Source organism: Gracilinanus agilis, chromosome 3 (genome assembly GCF_016433145.1).
Source record: "Gracilinanus agilis isolate LMUSP501 chromosome 3, AgileGrace, whole genome shotgun sequence".
NCBI lineage: Eukaryota > Metazoa > Chordata > Mammalia > Didelphimorphia > Didelphidae > Gracilinanus > Gracilinanus agilis.
Window position 1 is genome coordinate 259890358 of NC_058132.1, and position 21117 is coordinate 259911474.

Consider the following 21117-nt stretch of genomic DNA (forward strand, 5'->3'; position numbering starts at 1 on the left):
GCAAGACAATAAACTAAATCCTAATGGCACTTTAGTTGCGGAAATGATACCTCCCTCTTTTGCAGGGGATCTTCCATGTTACTAAAATAGTAATGTTATAATCTTGCAGTAATGTGGGGTATCTTTTACACTGAACTAGTATCTGCTCTCAGTTCATGGTTTAGCAAGAAGGCGGTAGGGTTAATAAGGAGATTTAAGGAATTATGGCTGAATATTTTTGTAATTGTGAAAACTCAGATTGCATTTAATCTTTAAAAATGATTTCTTATTTAATGTTACTGAGAGTTTGTTTTAACACCTCCTTGCAGAGATTTCATTGAACACTGCTTGTTAGAGGATCCAATTTTTGACTAATCTACATCCCTCCTATCTAAAAAAACTGTTCTTTCTGTTTAGTAATTATAGGGAAAAATTATGTAGTTTGAGACCTAGATTAGTATTCTAAAAGTTTCCATTGAAAATAAATGTATTAATAAGTTCCGTGGTGCTTTTTAAAAATATAATCTTTGGAAATGAATTTATCTTCTATCTCAAAAATCTCCCTATTTATTAATTCCATTAAAAATTAATCTCTAAAGTGTTATTTGGCTGCCTTGGGCAGTCTGGGTTTATTCTAAAAGTAGGATTTGCCATTTCCAAGGAGGTAGAATGTGTTTATGTAAAATGTAACTTTTTCAATGGCATATACATATATATATATGTGTATGGGAGTCCTTTTGAGAGCTTTCATTTTAATCTGATTTGCAAAGTCCCCAAATTGACCCAGTTACCCATTTTATGAGTAGCATAACTGGAGTAAATTTAGTTCATCTCCATATTTACATACTTTAAATAGACCAGTGTAAACAATCTCTTATCTGCCATATGTTGAATTGCTTTGGTAAAATAAGTATATAACTGTCTAATCAACAAAGATGGCATTGAATTACACTGTTTTGAGGAGAAAAAAAAATTCAGCCCTAAGTGAGCTAAATGCCTGTTAATCTGGTTCTTTAAATATCATAAACAAAAAGTATCAGAATGTGTTTCCAAGGACAAAGGAGGCGTTTTCACGAATGTGATTGGTTGCTGCCTTGTTCTGTCCCATAGTCATTCTTAATTGGCTTTGGGTAGAGTTAGATTCGCATAAACAGGATGACATTTATTACTTTTGTAGTTGTTTCTTCGAACTGAGAACAGAAACTCCCAGGAGTAACTGCCGATTTCATTTCACATATGGTCTACAAGAGGCTCTAGTTCTATGAAGAAAAGACATGAGCTTGTATGCGAGAAGGGTCACCCTGCCTGCAATAACTCCAATAGTGCTGCAGAAAAGGGTAGGGTACAAATCCTCTCCTTTCTTTCCCCTCCTTTCCCCTTCTGTAAATGTCTGGGAAACTTTAATTACAGATCCTCAGAGAATATTCATTCAGTTTGCTGAAAATATTATTTGACCCAAATTGGGGAAAAAGTTATGTCATAATGAAGATAGAAATAATTATTGTAGATATTGCAGAAATGAGCTACCCGGTGGGAGCAGCAGTTTCCATTTCAGATAACTGAGTAGCATTTTAGGCAATGTTTAGAAGTCTTTTTTCTTGTACTATACATATTTATCTTTAATCCTGTTTGCTTTCATTTTAGTTGCCAATCCACATTTGCTATGGTGTTTTATGTTGATTTATAAGGAACAGTTTGTTTCTCTGTAGTTCATAATATTTCTCTCTATTGCTTAAAGGAAATATGCAATTGCTTTCTTGTGAATTATACTTTTTTCAGTTTATAATTCTAATTTCTATCAATTTCACTTGATTTTTATTTTGAATCTATGTGAATATTAGGAGTAAAGTTAATTCCATTTATTAAAAAATACAAATTTTATCATAGTTTGCATAAAGGCTTAGCTTTCTGTCCCACTTACATTGCATTTTGTATTTTAATGCAAATACCATGTGGTTTAGCATATATGTTGGAATGATAATTGTAATTCATATTCTTTGTACACTTCTCAGATATTTAAGTGCATAACTGATTTCTTTGTTGGTCAAGTAAAAATTGAACTAAAGTATGGCCACTTAAACACTACAGCCACTTTTGTAGTTCCTATATTTAATTTAAACTTGAATATTCTGTCTACTTCTTCAATCTGATTATTCTCCTGTTCTCCTCCCACCAAGGTATTTAACTTATATAGGTTTCATTCTAAACTGCTAAGGAAAGGCCATTTCCTTATTTTATAAGCTATTAAATTGCATATTGAACACAGTTGTACAGGTTTTCTTTCCTATTCAGAAAGCTAAATAAAGATCTGGATGTTCTCTGTACTTAACCTTTCTCTGTGTCTTTTTTCTTACCTGTAAAATGAGGGAGTTGTTCTAACCCCTTCTACTTCTAAAATGATATAAATTTGAATTTATTTTCTTTTAGGATTATGCAGATTTAAAATATCTGTTTTTTTCTTTCCTTGTTTTAAAGAGTGTTTGGAAAACATTAGTAAAAGATGTTATCATTTTCAAGGACGTTTTTTGCAGTATGGGTGAACAGTAGGAGCAAAACTTGAATAGAAAATCAATTGAAGTGTTGAATGGTAATCAGGAGACTAACTATGGAAATATTATTTGCACTTAATGAGTGAGATCTGAGGTTTTAGTTGACAAATCTTTGAATTTTCTCTCAGTTTTTATAATGAACTTCTCTAAAGTTTTCCTTTATAAGTATTAGCTATATTGGGCTCAACTTTATGGCTTTCTTTTTCAATAAACAGACATTAAAATTATGCACCAAACATTGGTATGTTGTATATGAAAGCACTCCTGGCCAACTTCTCTCACAGGGTTCATATGTCACTTCAGTTATTTTGCCAAGGCTGATACCATTTACTATAGGGATTGGATTTTTTTTCCTTACTATTTCTTTCACACGTTGGATTAGACATTATTAGGTGATGAAAAAATGATTACATGGACATGTCAGGAACTAACATACTCTTTAGTGCAGTGCAGGCTTGCAAATGAATACACCAAATTACTTCCTCACTATTTTTTTTTAATGCACAATATTGCCTTTCCTCTAAAAAAGCACAGACGAATCTCACAGCTCAGTGTATGGCTTCTTTATTTACCTTGAAAAGATAGGTACTGGTTGTAAGGGAAATTTAGTAGCAGGCACCCTAGAATCCCTACAAATGGAGTACAGTACATCTCTAGAAGTATCTGGCATCAGTAGAAAGTAACTTTGCTGTCTGTCTGATCTATTAGGACTTAAGACTTTTGTTTCAATCTTACCATTTTATTGCTTATCATTGCTTAGCACAGTGCAAGGTAATAAATAGTAAATGCTTAAGAAATAATTGTTGCTCAAGTGGTTCATTAAGGCAGTTTTATCATTTGTGCTGTGGTAGATTCTTGAATTCAAGTGCAATTCTTATTGTAGTGTTTCTTTTCCAGTGAGATGATCTTTGCTCTTTGATAATCAAAATAATTAGGTTAAAAGTCTTAGAAGGTATCTGGGGATGGGGGAAAAGGGAAGGAACTTTCTTTCACTAATTATCAATTATAGGTCTTTTTCTTGGTTTTAGAAACTCAGGAGTTCTAAAATTTTCATTTAAAAATTATCTCATTTATTTCTCTTGCTTCAATCTTTTTTCTTTCCCATTTAGGAGGGAAAAAAGAAAACTTTGTAACAAAAATGTAAGCAAAACAAATTTCCACATTATCTGGGTCCAAAAATGTATATATTTCTCTGCATATTGAATCTGTCTGAGATCTTTCAGGTAGCATTCTTCATTATCTCATCATCAGTCCCCCCACAATGAGAAATGATGATTGCTTTGAGCAAAGTTCTTAAGTCTATCATAATTGTTCCTTTTTAAAGTATTGTTATTGTGTGATTTGTTTCTTGGTTCTTTTAATTTCACTGAATGAGTTTATAGATCTTACTACATTTCTAAGAAACCATTTCTTTCATCATTTCACCCAGTATATCTATATTCCAAAATTTGTTCTGCCATTTCCCAATTGATGAACATTCCCTTAATTTTGAGGTTTTTATCACTTCAAAAAGAATTGCTAAAATATTTTTATATATAGAGAAACTTTTAAAATCTCTTTGATTTCTTTGGGGATATAGACTAGTTCTGTATTGCTTCCCACAATGTTTAGACCAATTCATAGCTTTTTCAACACTGAATTAATGTTTCTGCTTCCCACAGTTCTACCAGCATTTGTCATTTTTCTTTTTTTGTCAGCTTTGTTGAGAGTTATTCTAATTTACATTTACCTGTTTAGAATCAATTGTGAACATTTTTCCTTGTATTTATAGATAGCTTGGATTTCATCTCTTGTTCATATCCAATGACTTTTATCCATTTGTGAAAGAGTTCTAAAATTCTTGAGATATAAGACAGTATGGCATGATGAAAAGAACACTTTTTGGTGGTAGAGGATATTGGTATAAATCCTCATTCTGACATTGTCTTAATTTCCTGGGCAAGCAACTTGCCCTATGTGGACCTCACTTTCCTCATCTCTAAAACAAAAGAATTAGACCTAACCTCTGAGTTTTTATATAGCTCTAGATCTATGATCCTATAATCTACCAAACTTCATTTATAGTTTTTCATTCTAACCATCCATTCTTTTGAAATAATTTCACCTCAACAACTATTTTCTTGTTATTCAGTTTTTTCAGTTGTGTCCAACCTTTTGTGATCCCATTTAGGGGTTTCTTAGCAAAGATACTGGAGTGACTTGCCATTTTCTTCTCCAGCTCATTTTACAGATGAGGAAACTGAGGCAAAAAGGTTTAAGTGACTTTCCTAGGATCACACCGCTACTTAGTATCTGAGGCTGCTATTGCACTCAGGTCTCCCTGTCTTCAGGCTCAGTGCTCTTATCCATTTCACCACCTAGTTATCTTTCTATGAAGCAGCTAACTAGTTAGGCATTTTGTGATGAGGTAGTAGTAGTAGTTGTTGTTGTTGTTGTTATTGTTGCAGCAGCAACAATAACTAATGCTTAGGTAACGCTATATTCCTGGAAAAGCAATTTGCAGGTATTACCTGATTTGATCCTTACAACAATTAGATACTATTATTATCCCCATTTAACAGATAAAACTGAGGCAAGCAGGGATCAAGTGACTTGCTTTGGGCTTGATTTGAACTTGGTCTTTCTGATTTCAACTCTGTTGCTCTGGCCACTTAGCCAATAATAATTGCTGTCAGTAAGGATTTATAAACATTTCAGGATGTTTGTGAATTTATCAAAGAAAGAAGAAATGCTATTCAGAAGTTTTCTTCAATACTAGATTTTGATGTTAAGAATAGTTTCTCTTATTCTAATCTTTTGAAAATTGATAATCCATGTAGTAGATAAAGAAATTATGTTAATTATAATATATGTTATATAGTATAATCTAAATAATAACAATAAAATAAAAAACAAAACCAAAATAAAACAATAAATAATATAATAATATTAAATTATAATTATATATAATATAATGTAATCTATTTCTCTATCCACATCAAATATTAAAATTTACTCAATGGAATTAATATAGTAGTATTTACTAGATAAAATGCTTAGATTACTGGTTATTTGGCTGTGGCTGAGTTAGTTAACTGCCTTAGGAAACTTTCTAAGATTGTAATGTTCATAGTATTGAAAAAAGACCTTACAGTTCAACAAGTCCAATTTCTTTATTAATACAAATAATAATCATAATAATCATAATAAGTAAAGGAAGCCTAGAGAGATGTGGTTTACCCAGATGTACTAAGGGCCAGTATTGATCCATTTACATTCCCCATACTTCCCTCCTGGTGATAAACTGCATATATAATACTATATTTTCCATACCTTTTATATTGTCAATATAATGAAAAAAATTTGATTTGAGTAGATCCTTCTAGGCTATATAGGTAGAAAAGTCGGTGCTCTTTTCCTTGTTAGTATTAATCTCTAGTTCAGCGTTTTTTATTTTATGTTATTTTTAATTAATTTGTTTTTTTAGTTAAATGTAGAAACAATATTTGACAATTGCTTTCTGACATTTTAGGATTCACATTTTCTCCCTCTTTTTCTCCTTGCCTCCCTCCCCAACGTGATAGTCAGATATAGGTTATACAAGTACTTTTATGCAATGCATATTTCCACATTACTCATATGATGATAGAAGACACACATAACACATATAATAAAAATATCATGAAGTAAATCAGTCAGAAGATGGCATACTTTTATCTTCACTCAGACTCCAGCAAATTTCTTCTTTGGCTGTGAGTGACATTTCCATCATGATTCCCTTTTGCTTAACTTGGAAACTTGCTTCACTGGTTTTGTCCTTCACAGTTGATCATCATATAATATTTATGTTACTATATACATGTCCTCCTGGTTCTGCTCACTTAATTTTGCATCAGTTCATATAAGTCTTTCCAAGTTTTTCTGAACTCTTTCTGTTCATTATTTTTTGCGGTATAATAGTATTCCATTATAACCATATAACATAACTTACTCATATAGTCAGTCCTCAAGTGATGAACGAACTCTCAATTTCCAATTCTTTGCCACTACAAAAAGAGCTGTTAAACTATTTGCGGACAGATAGATAATTTTCTTTTATCTATGATCTCTACTGGGATATATACCCAGTAGTGGTATTGCCGGCTCAAAGCGTATGCATAGTTCTTTGCCCCTTTGAGCCTGGTTCCAGATTTCTCTCCAGAATGGTTGTATTGATTCATAGTTTCACTAACAGTGGATTAGTGTTCCACTTTTCCCACATCCCCTCTAACATTTTTCATTTTCCTTTTTAGTCATTTTAGCCAAACTGATAGGTGTGAGGTGGTATTCTCAAAGTTGTTTTAATTTACATTTCTCTAATCAATAGTGATTTGGAGCATTTTTTCATATGACTATGGATAGTATTAATTTCTCCCTTTGAGAATTGCTTGTTCATATCCTTTGACCATTTTTCAATTGAGAAATGCTTTTTATTCTTATAAACATCCCTCTGTTTTATATATATGTGTGTGTATATATATATATATATTAGAAATGACGCATTTGTCAGAGATACTAACTATACATCTTCCCCAGTTTATTGTTTCCCTTTTGATCTTGGTTGTAATGATTTTGTTTGTACAAAAACTTTTAAATTTATGTAATCAAAATTATCCATTTAATTTTTTTTAATGTTCTCTATGCTCTGTTTGGACATAAATTCTTCTCTTATCTATAAGTCTGACAGGTAAACTTTTTGATGCTCTCCTAATTTGTTTATGGTATCCCTTTTTATTTTTAGTTCAGTTATCCATTTTGACCTTATCCTGGTATATGGTGTGAAATATTGGTCTATATCTAGATTCTGCCATACTGTTTTCCAGTTTTCCCAGCAGTTTTGCCACATAGTTCATTCTTCCCCTAAAAGCTTGGATCTTTGGGTTTATTAAACACTAAGTTGCTGTAGACATTAACTGTCATGTGTTGATTTCCTAATCTATTCTATTGTTCTACTATTATATTTCTTAGCTATTACCAGTTTGTTTTGATTATTACTGCTTTATAGTATAGTTTCTCGAGCTCAGAGGCTCTTAACTTTTTTCTTGTATCACAGACCCCTCTGGTAAAACATATATACCTCTTCTCAGAGTAATATTTCTGAATCAAAATGGAAGGAAATATTGATTTTCATTTAGATATTAGGGAAAATAAGATGTATTCCCCCCACACCCCCCATTCAAGTTTATAGATCTTTCAAATTTGTTCGTAGAGCCTTTCGTGGCTCATGGACCTATTAAGAACTACTGCTCTTGCTCTTGATCTCCTTAATTATAAAGTGAATATTATTATATAAATCTACCCAACAGAGAACATGCTAGAAGTGACAGATTATAGTCAAGGCAAGGGAAAGAGCATTTATTGAGCACTTAATATAGGCAAACACTGTGCTAAATGTTAGGGATACAAATATGAGCAAAAAAGAAAGTCAGTCCCTGCCTTCAAGAAGTTTAGGTTCTAATGGAGAAGACAATGAATGAAAGGCAGCTGGAAAGCAGGGAAGAGGTAACACTCCTGTGGTGGTGGGAAGAGGAGAGCATGTTGTTGAAGTGAAGTCATGGGCAGAGTCCAAAGGTATGGCTGGCCCTTTCCAAAATGGAGGTCCTTGGAGTAATTCACCAATGGGAGAAATGGTTGGGTATGGATGTTCCAAATGAGAAGGCCTCAGATGTTAAAGGATGGAGGGCAAGCCTAGAGAGTCAGAAGCAGTGCTAGAATGGCTCTGTCTCTAGCAACTTATCTGTCATTGCTTTTTTGGGTCTCTTTAATTTGTCTTTATCCCTTTGCACGCACACTCTTATCTACACATATGTATGTATTTATTTTCCTTTAATATAGTATATGTATTTTTTGTTCTTCCTTGACTTTGTGTTATTTATTTTTTTAACTCAACTTTGCAGTCTTGGTATTACCCCACTTATTTACTTAGTTGCCAAGTATTATAAATCTTCTTAAAATCTCTTACATACATCCCTTTTTAAAAAAAATCATATAGCTACTACCCAAGTTCAGGGCTTCATCATCCATCTCTCACATGAACCGTTGCAGTAGCTTTCTTATTGGACTTCTTGCCTCAAGTCTCCACTCCAAACCAAATAATGTTCCTAAAATGTAGGTCTGGGCCATCCAGTATCTGTCCCTCCTCTTATTAAACTCCTATCACTCTTTATTACCTCTTAGATCAAATACAAATTCTTCCATTTGGCATTTAAAGCTCATAAGAACCAGGTTCTTTCCATCTTTTCAGTTTTTTTCTTTTACATGCATTCCTTTTCACAGTACTTTGTAATTCAGATATCAATATTGTTTTTCATACATGTAACATTTTCTACATCTCCATGCATTGGCACTAGCTGTCCCTTAGACCTAGAATGTTCTTGTCCCAGTTTTTCTCTTAAAATCCCTGGCTTTTTAGCGCTGATACCTTCCCTTTGAGACAATTTCCACCTACTATGTATTTATGTTGTATAGTTTGATTTGTGTGTATTTTGTCTCCCCCAGTGCAATGTAAATTCCTTAAGGGCTGGCACTGTTGCCTTTTCTTTGTATTCTCATCACTCATGCCTGTCACAAAATAAGCACTTAATTGTAATTGTTGTTAGTGCTTGTCAATTGATTCTCAAATTTTATTTTTATATTTTCTTTTAATTGAATTTTAGTACTATACTAAAATGATGTGCAGCAATTTATTTAGTCACTTGAGGTTTGGACATAGACATAGAAAAATATTGTCTATGGAGTGAGAAGTTTGGATTTAATTTCTAGCTTTGCTGTTTTTACTATCTATGTGGCTTTGGTGAAGTAACTTAAGAATTAGACTAGTTGATCCCTGGGTCTCTTCCAGCTTTAGATAACTGGTTGACCTGTTACAATTCTCTTTTAAAAAATAATTTTATCTGAAGATGATGTTTTTGATCTACTCTGGTAGAGAGGAGATGCCATTGATATGGGTATTCCCTTCAAAGATGCAGACTACAATCTGTTTCTGACTGCCCAGTTTTTGTAACTCTTGTTTAGATTCTTCCATAAATTTGTTCTTACCACATACTAATATTGAATTGGATTATGATCTCATTGATGTAGGTATTCCTTTTAGTGATGCATATGGCAAACCAACCACGCCTACCACTACATCTTGTCCCAGAAGTTTACCACAATGGGTCCACTCATTACAACGGAGGCCTTCCTCTAATTTTTTTTTATTTTGCATGGATATTACTAGCTCTGTGACTGGGCCTTCTGTTTTCCCGTCATATATTTCTTTGACAACATGCTTTATATTGATTCTTCTTTGCCTGCTTAAACCCATCATGTGTTTTTTCTTGTTTGTTTTGCATAATCTACAGTTTTAGTTCTTTTGTGACTGTAGTGTTCCATAACTTAGAGCCTACATCATCCCTGGAAGACTTTTGGTGTTAAAAAAATCAGTTATATTCTCTCTTGTGAGTATAATTACATTATAGGATCTCATTATTTTATTAACTCTTAACATACACTGACAAATTATTCTCCAAAATATTCTACCTATTTCCACATAATCCTGCAGTGAAATTTTGGGCTCTTTCTTTGAATTGTTGACTTGTCTTGTTATTAGGTATTTGTATGGTAATTAAACTTTCCACATATCCATATCTTGTTTGCCCTATTAGATTGTAAGCTTATTCAGGGAATGAGGCCATGCCTTTATACTTTTTATTGTTGTTCAGCTCTTTGTGACCCCATTTGGAATTTTCTTGGCAAAGATACTAGAGTAGTTGGCCATTTCCTTCTCCAGCTCATTTTACAGATAAGAAATTGAGGCAAACAGGTTTAAGTGGCTTATTCACTGAGACCAGATTTGAAGTCAAGAAGATAAATTTTCCCGATTCCAGGCTAGTACTCTATTCATTGTACCTTCTTGTTGCCCTTATACTTTTACTGTAGTATTTTTAATACAATATAGTGTTGACAGCATTTGTTATAGGAAGTAGGCCATCATCCATCATCGCATGGGTCCCTCTCTTCCTAGAAAATACTTTCTGGTCTCCCCTGCCAAAGGCATATGGACACAGTGTTCTAACAAATGTTTATTGAAAGATTGGTGCCTACATGCATTAGACACTTAGTATTTTTTGTTGTTCAAGTTTAACATTGTCTTTCTTTAAAGAATTGGACACTCAAGGGTTCAACCTTGCCTTTTCTAACTTCTTCATCACAGCTGTGTCTCCAACACAGCATCCACGTTCCCCATTCCTGTGCTAATAATACCAGCCTGGCTGCTTGGGACACTTTCTCCCTTCCTATCTGCCAGCCCTAATTCTACCAGTCCTTTAAAACCCAACTTGAGTTCAGCCTCATTCATATGAAATTTCTTATGGCTGCTCCAGCCATAACAGTCTTTGGCTTCTCCATCCATGTGGTCTCTACTAGTCACATCTCTTGCTATGCAATCAGACATAAGCTTCTACCTGATGTTATGTTTGAATTGCTTCTTTGCATTTCTTATCTCTGCCACTGAACTGCAAATTCCTCAAGTGGAGAGCATGTCTTACCTAGTAGGGACCCCTGTGACATCTAGCACAATGGTTTCTGAATAATATAGTGTGAAAAAAATTGCTTTCTGATTACCTTAGTTTTAATGAATTATCAAAAATGGAAAATTATTGGACTGGATGGCAGATTCATGTATACATGGTAGGAACATCTGATAATGTCTTAATAGGTTCTACAGCAAGGATTCTATTTTTTAAAACCCCTACCTTCTGTCTTAGAATTGATAATAAGTATTGGTTCCAAGGCAGAAGAATGATACGGGATAGGCAATTTTGGTCAAATGATTTGCCCAGAGTCACAGAGCTAACAAATGTCTGATGCCAGATTTTAACCAGGACCTCCTATCTTCAGGTCCATCACTTTATCCACTGAACCACTGAGCTCCCCTTAGGGGAGGGATTCTTTTTTTTTTAAGGTCTTCTAATTTATTTATTTTTTTAAAATGTATTTATTTATTACTAAGCGCATGTGATATCAAATTTCCTAATGAGTTTTCTGAAGTTATATGATCTAAATTGTCTTCTCCCTTCTTCCTAGAGGAGGGATTCTTAATCAGGGTTTATGAACTTTAGAAAATATATTTTGATAATTTTGTTTTAATAATTTAGCTTCTTAGTAATCCTTTGTTTTTTTTTTTTGCATTTTAAACATTCTAATAATACTACCAAAGGGTTCCATGGCTTATACATTTAAAAAAACTTATGAACTTTATAAATCTTTGATAAATTTCTTCTGAGGGCAGCTAAGTGGTATAGTAGATAGAATGCTAGACTGGGAATCGGGAAATTTTGAATTAAAATTTGGTGATAGACACTTATTAGCTGTGTGATCCTGGTCAAGTTATTTAAATTCCTCCTCAGTTTTCTCAACTGAAAAATGAAGATAATACTAGTACCATGCCTCCCATATTGTATTAAATAAGACAGTATTTGTATTTAGCACTGTACCTTTCACATAGAGGCTATTAATAAATACCATTTCTTTTCTTCTTCCTCCACTAATCTTCTAGTGCAGATGACAATTGGAGAGATTACCTTGATTTCTGTTTTTAAATAAACTCAGGCTTACTTATGGAATGGGATACCTTTTATAGTTTTAAAAATTTTTTTTATTACTAGGATTAGTTTGGATCTGGTCATCTGACACATAGATATGCTAGATCTGAACCTGAATTTATTATGTGCTCCCTGATGACCTTAATAACTTGGTTTGTGCTGAAGATGTGATTTAGGGGGTGTAATAATTGGATATCTTCAATGAGATATGAAAAGCATATAATAATGGTTAAAATATAAAAAAATCCATGGTGGAATGTATATAGAATAATAATAAATAGGAAGAAATAATAAATATAGACTAATGGAGTCTATGGTAGAAGAAGAGGAATCGGAAACAACGAGGATACAAAGCGGAAATCCTTATAAAATATTTTCTTTTCCCCAGTCATCTTTCATTACACAGCATAGTGGAAAGAATATTTAACCAGGAGTCATTATTATTTGGATTCTGGTCTTTACTTTGCCAATACTGTTCTTTATAATTAATGACATATCACTTAATCTCCAAAATCATCTATGTATTCATCTTTAAATGAAGATGTTGAATTAGATGATCTCTAATAATATACTTTCTAGCTCAATGACCTTGAGAGCCCAGATAAACTGTCTCTTCAGGTACTAAAAAAATTGCTGGTGGATAAGATTTCAAAACTTCTTGGTGATGTTTAAAAGATTATGGTGGCTGGCAAATGTACTATAACTGGAGAAGGACAAATATCTTGACTAAAAATAAAATAAAAATAAAGATGAGACTTGCATACTAAAAGTCCTAGGCTAGATTTCAGTTCCTAGAAAGAATCTAGAACATATTATTAAAGGGATAGTGGTAATAATCATTGAAAGCTATCATGGCTTCATCAAAAACAGGTTGTGACAGTCTCTTATTTCCTTTTTTTGACAGGCTTATGAGATGTCTTTGTGAGGATCAGAGGAATGGCGTAGAAGTAGTTTACCTAGAATTCCACAAAAAATTTTTAGAAAAATTTGTCATCCTTTTATTATAGAAAAAAATGAAAAGAAGTGGGACAAACAAAAGGGCAGTTATGTGGATGGGAAACTGGTTGCCTGGATCCAAGTGATAGTCATTACTAGTTCAATATTTGTTTAGAAAGAGAGGACTCTAAGTGAAAGGATTGAGGGATTTGTACTTGACTCTATGATTTTACTTATTTTTTAAATTAAACTATAATTTTGACACAGAACAGATAGCATGGATATCTCATTTGCAGATGATGTTAAACTGGGAAGGTTAGTCAACATATTAGATGTCAGAGTAAGGATCCAAAAATGTTCTGGTCAGGTTAGAACATTAGGATAGGTCCAATAAGTACAAAATTTAATAGGGATAAACATCAAGTTTTACCCTTAGATTAAAAAGTAAAAATCAGTAGTTACAACATGGAAGAGGCATGCCTAGATTAATAACAGCTAATAATGATTAGCACTGATGTTGTACTTACAGGTTTGCAAAATGCTACTACTGGTGTGTGTGTATATATATAACAACTCTGGGAGAAAGGTGCTACAATTATTCCCATTTTACAAATGAGGAGAGAAAAGCTTAGAGGGCTTAAGGGACTTGCCCAGTTAGTGTCTGATTTGAATTCAAGTCTTCCTGACTCCATGCCTAGTGCTCTACCTATGATACCACTCAGCTTTAGTTTTTTTTTAAGGGAATTTTAGTGAACTGCAAACTAAATATGGCTTGGTTATCATGGCATGGCAGTCAAGAAAGTTATGCAATCTTAGTCTCAGTTCAGAGTCATAAAGTTGTGAATGTGAAATCTGCTCCCTTCCCACGATGATATCATTAGTATATATATATTCTTTACTTAGGTATTTTTGCATTTCAATCATTTTGTGATTTTACTGAGTAAGGTAAATAGGTAAATTAATTTGGGTAGGATGTTCATTTTTATTATGTTAGCTCATCCTACCCATGAACATTTAATGGCTTTCCAATTGTCGAGGTCCAGTTTTATTTGTTTGGAAAGTGTTTTGTAGTTGTTTTCATATAATTGCTGTGTTTGTTTTGTTAGATTGATTCCCAAGTATTTTATATTGTCTAGGGTGATTTTAAATGGTGTTTCTCTTTCTACTTCTTGCTGCTCTAGTGTGTTGGAAATGTATAGAAATGCTGATGATTTATGTGCATTTATTTTGTATCTTGCAACTTTGCTAAAGTTGTTGATTATTTCTACAAGCTTCTTAGTTGATTCTCTAGGATTTTTTAAATAGACCATCATATCATCTGCAAAGAGTGATAGCTTAGTCTCCTCCTTGCCTATTTTGATACCTTCAATTTCTTTTTCTTCTCTAATTGCAACTGCTAGTGTTTCTAGTACTAAACATTTCTTTTTGGCTTGGAGACTTTGTTTTATTTTTTGGAGTCTTGGCTAATACATTTTCCTGACAATGTCCAGGACTAGGAACATGATACCTGCTTTACTCTTCTCTCATCAGATTACATATGGACAATTTTATTTAATTCTGGATGCCACATTTTAGGAATTATGTTGATAATGAAGGACCTAGACTTTATGCCATTTGAGAATTCAAGGAACTGGGATGTTTCACCTGGAGAAAAGACTTAAAGGGGGTATGGATAAGACAACTGGATTTAAATACTTGAAGGATGACCTTTCGAAGCAGGATCACACTTGTTCTACTTGGCCCTAGGGGCAGAACTAGGAGGAAGACACTAAAGTTACCAAAAAATCAGATTTAGGAGGAAGTGAAGAGAAGGAAAGGGAATAAGCACTTAAATAGTTTCTACTATGTGCCAAGTACTGTGCTAAACACTTTTTACACCTATCTCATTTGATCCCAACAACCCTGGGAGATAGGTGCTATTATCATCTTCATTTTACAGATGGGGAAACTCAGGCAGGCAGCATTTAAGTGATTTGTCCAGGGTCACACAGCTGTCTCTGAGGACAGATTTGAAGTCGGTGTTCTAGATTCCAAGTTCAGTTCTCTATCTGTACTGATGAAAGGAAATCTTAACATAAAGAAAACTTGCAGAGTGATCCATCAGTGGGATGGGCTGTACAGAGAAGAAGCAGGTCTGCCTTCACTGGAGGATCTTAAAGAAAGGCTAGTTGATTACGTGGGTATGCCATAGAGGAAATTTTTATTGAAGTAGACTGTGGTCTAGATCTTGGCCAATCATCCAATCAACAATCATTTATTCCAGAAAGAAATGGAAAACCATCCTTCCCTTAAAGGAGCTAGTATTGTCTGAAGGGAGAGGATATGGATATCTATCTATCTATCTATCTATCTATCTATCTATCTATCTATCTATCTATCTATCTATCCACACACACGTGTGTATATATATATATATGTATATATATATATATATGACAGTAGATAGAAAGTAGTTTTTTTTGTGGGGGGAGGGTATATAACACTGCCATATTCAGAGTTCTGGAGAGACCATATGAAAGAGCTGAGTACTCAGTTGAGTTTTCTTTTCTTTTTTTCTCGTCTTTTTTAAAAAGTTTTTCATCTTTTTTCTTAAAAATCCATACTTATCAGATAGAAAGGCAGTTACTACCAGATGACAAAAGACTTGGACTATGGAACTAGTGAAGAAAATGTGGCAACTTTTCAACAAACTGGCAGACAGTGATATTAGGTGGATAGGTAATCATCTAGTATATACATTTTTCTATAAATAAACAATGAATTTTGATTTTTTAAAATATGAATTTTGAATGGGAAATTTGAAAGAATATTGAATAACTTATAATGCTCATATTTTTTATGAACTGGTACAAAGAAGTACAGCATAAATAATTAAAAATGTATTTTAAGAGCCAAAATGTTAGTTGTGCCTTCACATTAAATAAAAGCATTCGGTCTGTGCAATTAAATTTTTTTCCTTTTTTTTTTTTTTAAAAAGCTTTCATCTCTTTTACTTTTAAACCTGTACTTATCAAGTAGTAAGGGCTAGGTGTTTGGGGTTAAGTGACTTGCTTAGGGTCACACAGCTAGGAAGTTTCTGAGGCCAGATTTAAGTCCAGGACTTCTGGTCTCTAGGCCACTGAGCCACCTCATTGCCCTTCAGCTGAGTTTCAAAGGCATCTGAGTTCTGTGCAAAGGGATGGAGATAGAGAATTGACTTGTGTGAGGAATATTAAGATAGCTTGTTTGATTCCTCTATTGCTTTTTCCTGAAGACATTGAAAAAACAGTGACATTGAGGGTGGTTCTCAAAGAGAAAATTTTAAAATGTTTTGAGCAGTGGCAGAGTTGTTGAAATAAGTATTCATACTCAAACTGATCTGAAGATCATTACTTGTTTTGGTGCTTAAGCTAACAGTCATGGATTTTTGGTTAGAAGAGGCCTCAGAAACCATCTGGTTCACATTTTACCCAAAAAAGAGTCCTTTACAAGGGGTTATGCAACTCTTGCTTAAAGAACTCTAGTGTGGGGAACCCTTTAACTTCGATGGCAGCCCGTTGCATTTTTAAATAAATCTTATGGTTAGGAAGTTTTCTTTCCTATCAGAAAATAATTTGTCTCATAGAATCATTAAAATTCAGTTTTGGAAGAGACCAGTTTGGTTTGGAAGAGACTTCAATGACCAGTTTGTTCTTAAAAAAGGATACTTTCTGTATCCTACCAACAAGTATTCAACCTTTGCCTAAACACCAAACAGTGAAGGGTAACTCATTATCTCCTTGAGGCAACTCATTTCACATTCACAAATCTTAATTCTTTAAGAACCAATTGTATCTTTTCAATTAATAAGCATTTAGTTTTCTCCTTCTTATCCCTTCCTTCAACTAAAAAAAAAGATAAACAAAAAAGAAAAACCCCTGTAATAAATACAGTAGGGGCCCCATTTCTGTGGGGAGATGTATTCCAAGATCTATTATAGTTGGCTGAAACTGTGGATATAAATATATACTGTTAACCCCCGTATATATGTGCTCTCTCTCTTTCCCTGCCTCAGTCCCTTGGTTTGGTGCTTTGGAGCCTATCCCCAACAACTAAAAAAAATTCTAAAAAAAAATGAAAGTGGAAGCAAAGGAAACCACTGCTGGGAGCAGACCACTGTCACAAGCAGACTTCTGACGCTTCCCTGGCTGACCTCTGGTGTTTCTCTGAGCACACTTGTGGCCCTTCACAGTTGGTCTTCCATTGCTTAGAGTTGACTCTGGATAATGAAAGCCATGGAAAGTGACACAGCAGAAAAGGGGACCCAATTGTATGCATAGTCAAGTAGAACAAATCCCCAGATTGACCAAAAGTGTGTGTTTAATTCTACATATTAGTTTATTATTGCATTTCTGCAGCTTTGACCATTGTGTGGATCAGCATTCTTAAGTCTTTCAAGGTTGCCCATTTTTACAATTTTGTTTTTAGTATATAAATTGTTCTAATTAACACCAGTTCATTCATTTTTTCCAGTTTTCTAGTTTATTCAGCCATTCTCCAGTTGAGAGTCATCACTTTAATTTCTAGTTCTTTGCTACCACATAAAGAGCTTCAGTAAATATTTTTTGTACATGGAAGGTCTGTTCTTCTTTATTTGACTTCATTGGGGGCTATATGTCAAAAGGCACGCACAAGTTAGTGACTTTTTAGACATAGCTTCAAGTTGCTTTCCAAAATGGCTGGGTCATTGTACAAGTTCATCAAGAGTGCATTAGTGTTCCTGTTTTCCCCTAACCCTTTTGGCAGTTGCCATTTTCTGTATTTATCATATTTGGCAACTTGATGTGTAGGGTGGAGCATCAGTCTTGCTTTAATTGGGATTTATTTAATTATTAGTGATTTGGAGGATTTTTTTTCATGTGATTATAGATCGTTTGTATTTCTTCCCTTGAGAACTGGCTATTCATCAGATAGATCTGATTGTTAGGAGGTTTTCCTTTGCAATGAGCCTAAATCTGTTCCCTTTTAAAAATTTCAGTCCTTTACTTCCAATTCTGTTAACTAAGCCAAGCTTTGCAAGATTAATGCAAACTCTACATGACAGCTTGTAAAAAAAAACTTGAATAAATACTATTCCTCTCCTCTGAGTCTTTTCTTCTACTGACTAAACCCTCCCAACTTACCTATCCTGAGAGGTTTTTTAAAAAATTAGTTATCCCATTTCAGAATTGTGCCTCATTATTTAAAAAAGAGAAAAGTCTTCCAATATTCGTAATAATTCACTCTGTTTTCTCACTGACTCTTGTTAAGAACTACCATTGATATTATTTGAAGAAAGTGAGAAAGTAAATAGGAGCTCTTTCTTATTGAGCAACTCTTTTTGAATGGGATGCTCAACAAATATGTCCTGAAATTGGAAACAGAACGGTTTGCTTGAACTCAAATGATTTTCGAGTGGTAAGGATTATACAAAATAACCAGAAAAAAAGGGAGGAAAAAACTCCTTTGTTATGATAGACATAGGATCTCAAGTATTTTTAATTCAGAAATCTCATGAATTTTAAAATTGATTTAGACTTTGATCTTGGGGGTCTCATTAATATGAATTCTTCAACTTTTGCCCAATTCAAATTTAAGTTATTAGTAGCAAAAGAGGGTTTGTTGTATCTGGAGGGATGTGATGGCTCCCTCTGGTGGCTATTTAGGATGTGAGCCTTATCTGTAAAGTTGAGGTAGAAAAGCAGTTTTTTGGTGTTGTGATTTCAAAATTAGGGTTCTTTATACATTAGATTTACATGTTATGTTCAGTTAATAAGATCTTTCTTATCAATGTAACATTGGACTAGGAAAAGTTACACATATATCTATATATCTATATCTATAGCTATCTATATATACAGACACACACACAATACACTTAAAAAAAAAGTAGAAACAATAGAAGAGCATTTTGTCATGGTAGATCTTAGGCTGATCTTGAATTCAAGGGGAGGCCTATGTTCAAGTTCTGTTTTTCACACTTATTTGCTGTTTGACCATGGGTAAGTCTCCTGACTTTGCAATGCTCCAGATATTACCCTAAGACTATATCTTACAGATAATTTGCTGGTTAACATCAGTGGAGAAAATTCTTACTCCAGAAAATCTATATACCTATAATTCTATATAGCTATAAAATTGGGGTCCCCCTTCTCCCCTGACAAAAATGATAGCTCTAATTGACAAAGTTAATTACAAATAATGGAAATGATAGAAAAAATTATCTCAGCAGATACACAAAGCAAATTTTTCCCAAGTTTCAAGGCCATGGTATGGTTTTAAAAGAAATATTCTACATAGAGGCAGAAGACCAATGATGAAACATGCCACCCATATCTTGATTAGAGATTATGCATATATATATAGTAGAGAATAAGACCTACATTTTCTGGACATGGTCAATGTGGAAATTACTTTGCTTGACTATGTATTTGTTACTGAGTTTTCTTTTTGCTTTTCTTATGGGAGGGAGAGAAAATAGATTTTTGCTCATTGAAAATGATTACATTTTTAACATTCTATATAGTGGATCCTATTTTATGGATGCTCCTCTCATGACACTGTACCTGTCACATAATAGATATTTATTGACTGACTGAGCAGGAAAATCATGTATTCACACATACTCAACAACAAACCATTAAAGCAATTCCTCAGAGTATCCTAATTATTTCCTAAAATGACAAAAGTAATGGCATTGTCTATCTCTACTTTCTTCCTTGGCTGTTGAAGTTATTAATTTCTGTTTTGAATTTGATTAAATAAGCATCAACATTTGTGGAGTTTTAAAAAAAATTGTGTATATATTTGATAGCCTTGACATGGTAAGAGAAGTACATTGAAACTTAGCTGATGACCCTATAAAGCATTGATGTCACTTCAGCCTTATACAAATATTGCATATGTTTGATGTGTAAGTCTGAAAATGCCCAGATTTGTATTTGACATGATAAAAAATTCTTCTGAGTTTTATGTTTATCATTGATTTTGTTTGAGGTCTTAGTTCTAAATTTTACTTTAATGCCCTTTTTCCTTTGAAGTATTCTGATTCTTTCATAGATGTTCAGTTTCCTACCAACACTGCTAAGGAAATTGACAGCTTTTTCAGTTTCTCATTTTTTAAAAAAATCCCTCCCTTCCAAATGGATTAAATGAATATCATGCTGCTTCTCAAAAAGGAAATGGGAAATATGGGAAAATATAAAAAGAATGAATTCTTTGGGGGGAAAGTGTGGGTAGATAATAGAAAGAAGGAATTTTCTATATTAATATTTCCTTTGTGTTTCTTCTTCACCTTGCATAAACAAAACTCAGTATTTCTTCAGCTAACCCTCTTCTTTTATTTCCCAACATTAATCTTCATTACTTCTAACAGATACTACAGGCACTTAAGTTTTGGGAAGGATTTCTATAAATAGGTCTCAGAGGCCCTAATCTAAACAAACAAAAATTCTCTAAATAAGGAATGCAGTGCCTAAGATCATATAAATTAAGTTAGTTGGGATTGTCTTTTAAAAACTCTTACCTTCTGTCTTAGAGTCATCCATCCTAAATATTGGTTCCAAGGCAAAAGAATGGTAAGGGCTGGGCAGTTGGAATTAAGTTACTTGTCCAAGATCACAACACAGCTTTGAATTGTCTGAGGCCAAATTTGAACCCAGGAGCACCTGTCCAGGCTCTGCTCTCTATCTACTAAGCCATATAGCTACCCTCTTAGTTGGAATCTTATATAGTATTCTATTTAACTATTTGTCCAAGTTCAAATGCAAAACTTATTACTCAACACAATTTTTCTGCTAAAGTAAGGTAATCCTTTTCCCCAAATTCCATAACTTTCATAATGTAAAAGATTTGTTATTAAGCAATTATTTTTTGTTCTCTAGTTTTTTTCAGTTATATCTGGCTTAACTTCCCAACTTAGAGAAGTGGAGGCCTGGAATCACATTTTTATCCCTCATAGAACTTAGATAATAGTTATTTCGAACATAAGAAATGCCCAATATGTGCTTGTTAAATGCATAACTCTATATAGAAGGGACAAAGATATGCAAGAT

At 33.5% G+C, this 21117-nt stretch overlaps 1 protein-coding gene across 2 annotated transcripts in view; it reads left to right on the forward strand.

The window, feature by feature from the left end:
• The window catches only part of GRB14 (growth factor receptor bound protein 14), a 155466-nt gene that overhangs the window by 73326 nt on the left and 61023 nt on the right, over positions 1-21117 (forward strand). The window contains exon 1 of one of the 2 annotated variants that reach the window (XM_044666558.1): positions 1254-1316. The exons of the other annotated variant lie outside the window; for it this stretch is intronic. Coding sequence (XP_044522493.1) covers positions 1254-1316 — 63 coding nt within the window. Of the gene's footprint in view, positions 1-1253; positions 1317-21117 lie in introns of those variants that run through there. 2 annotated transcript variants of the gene reach the window in all.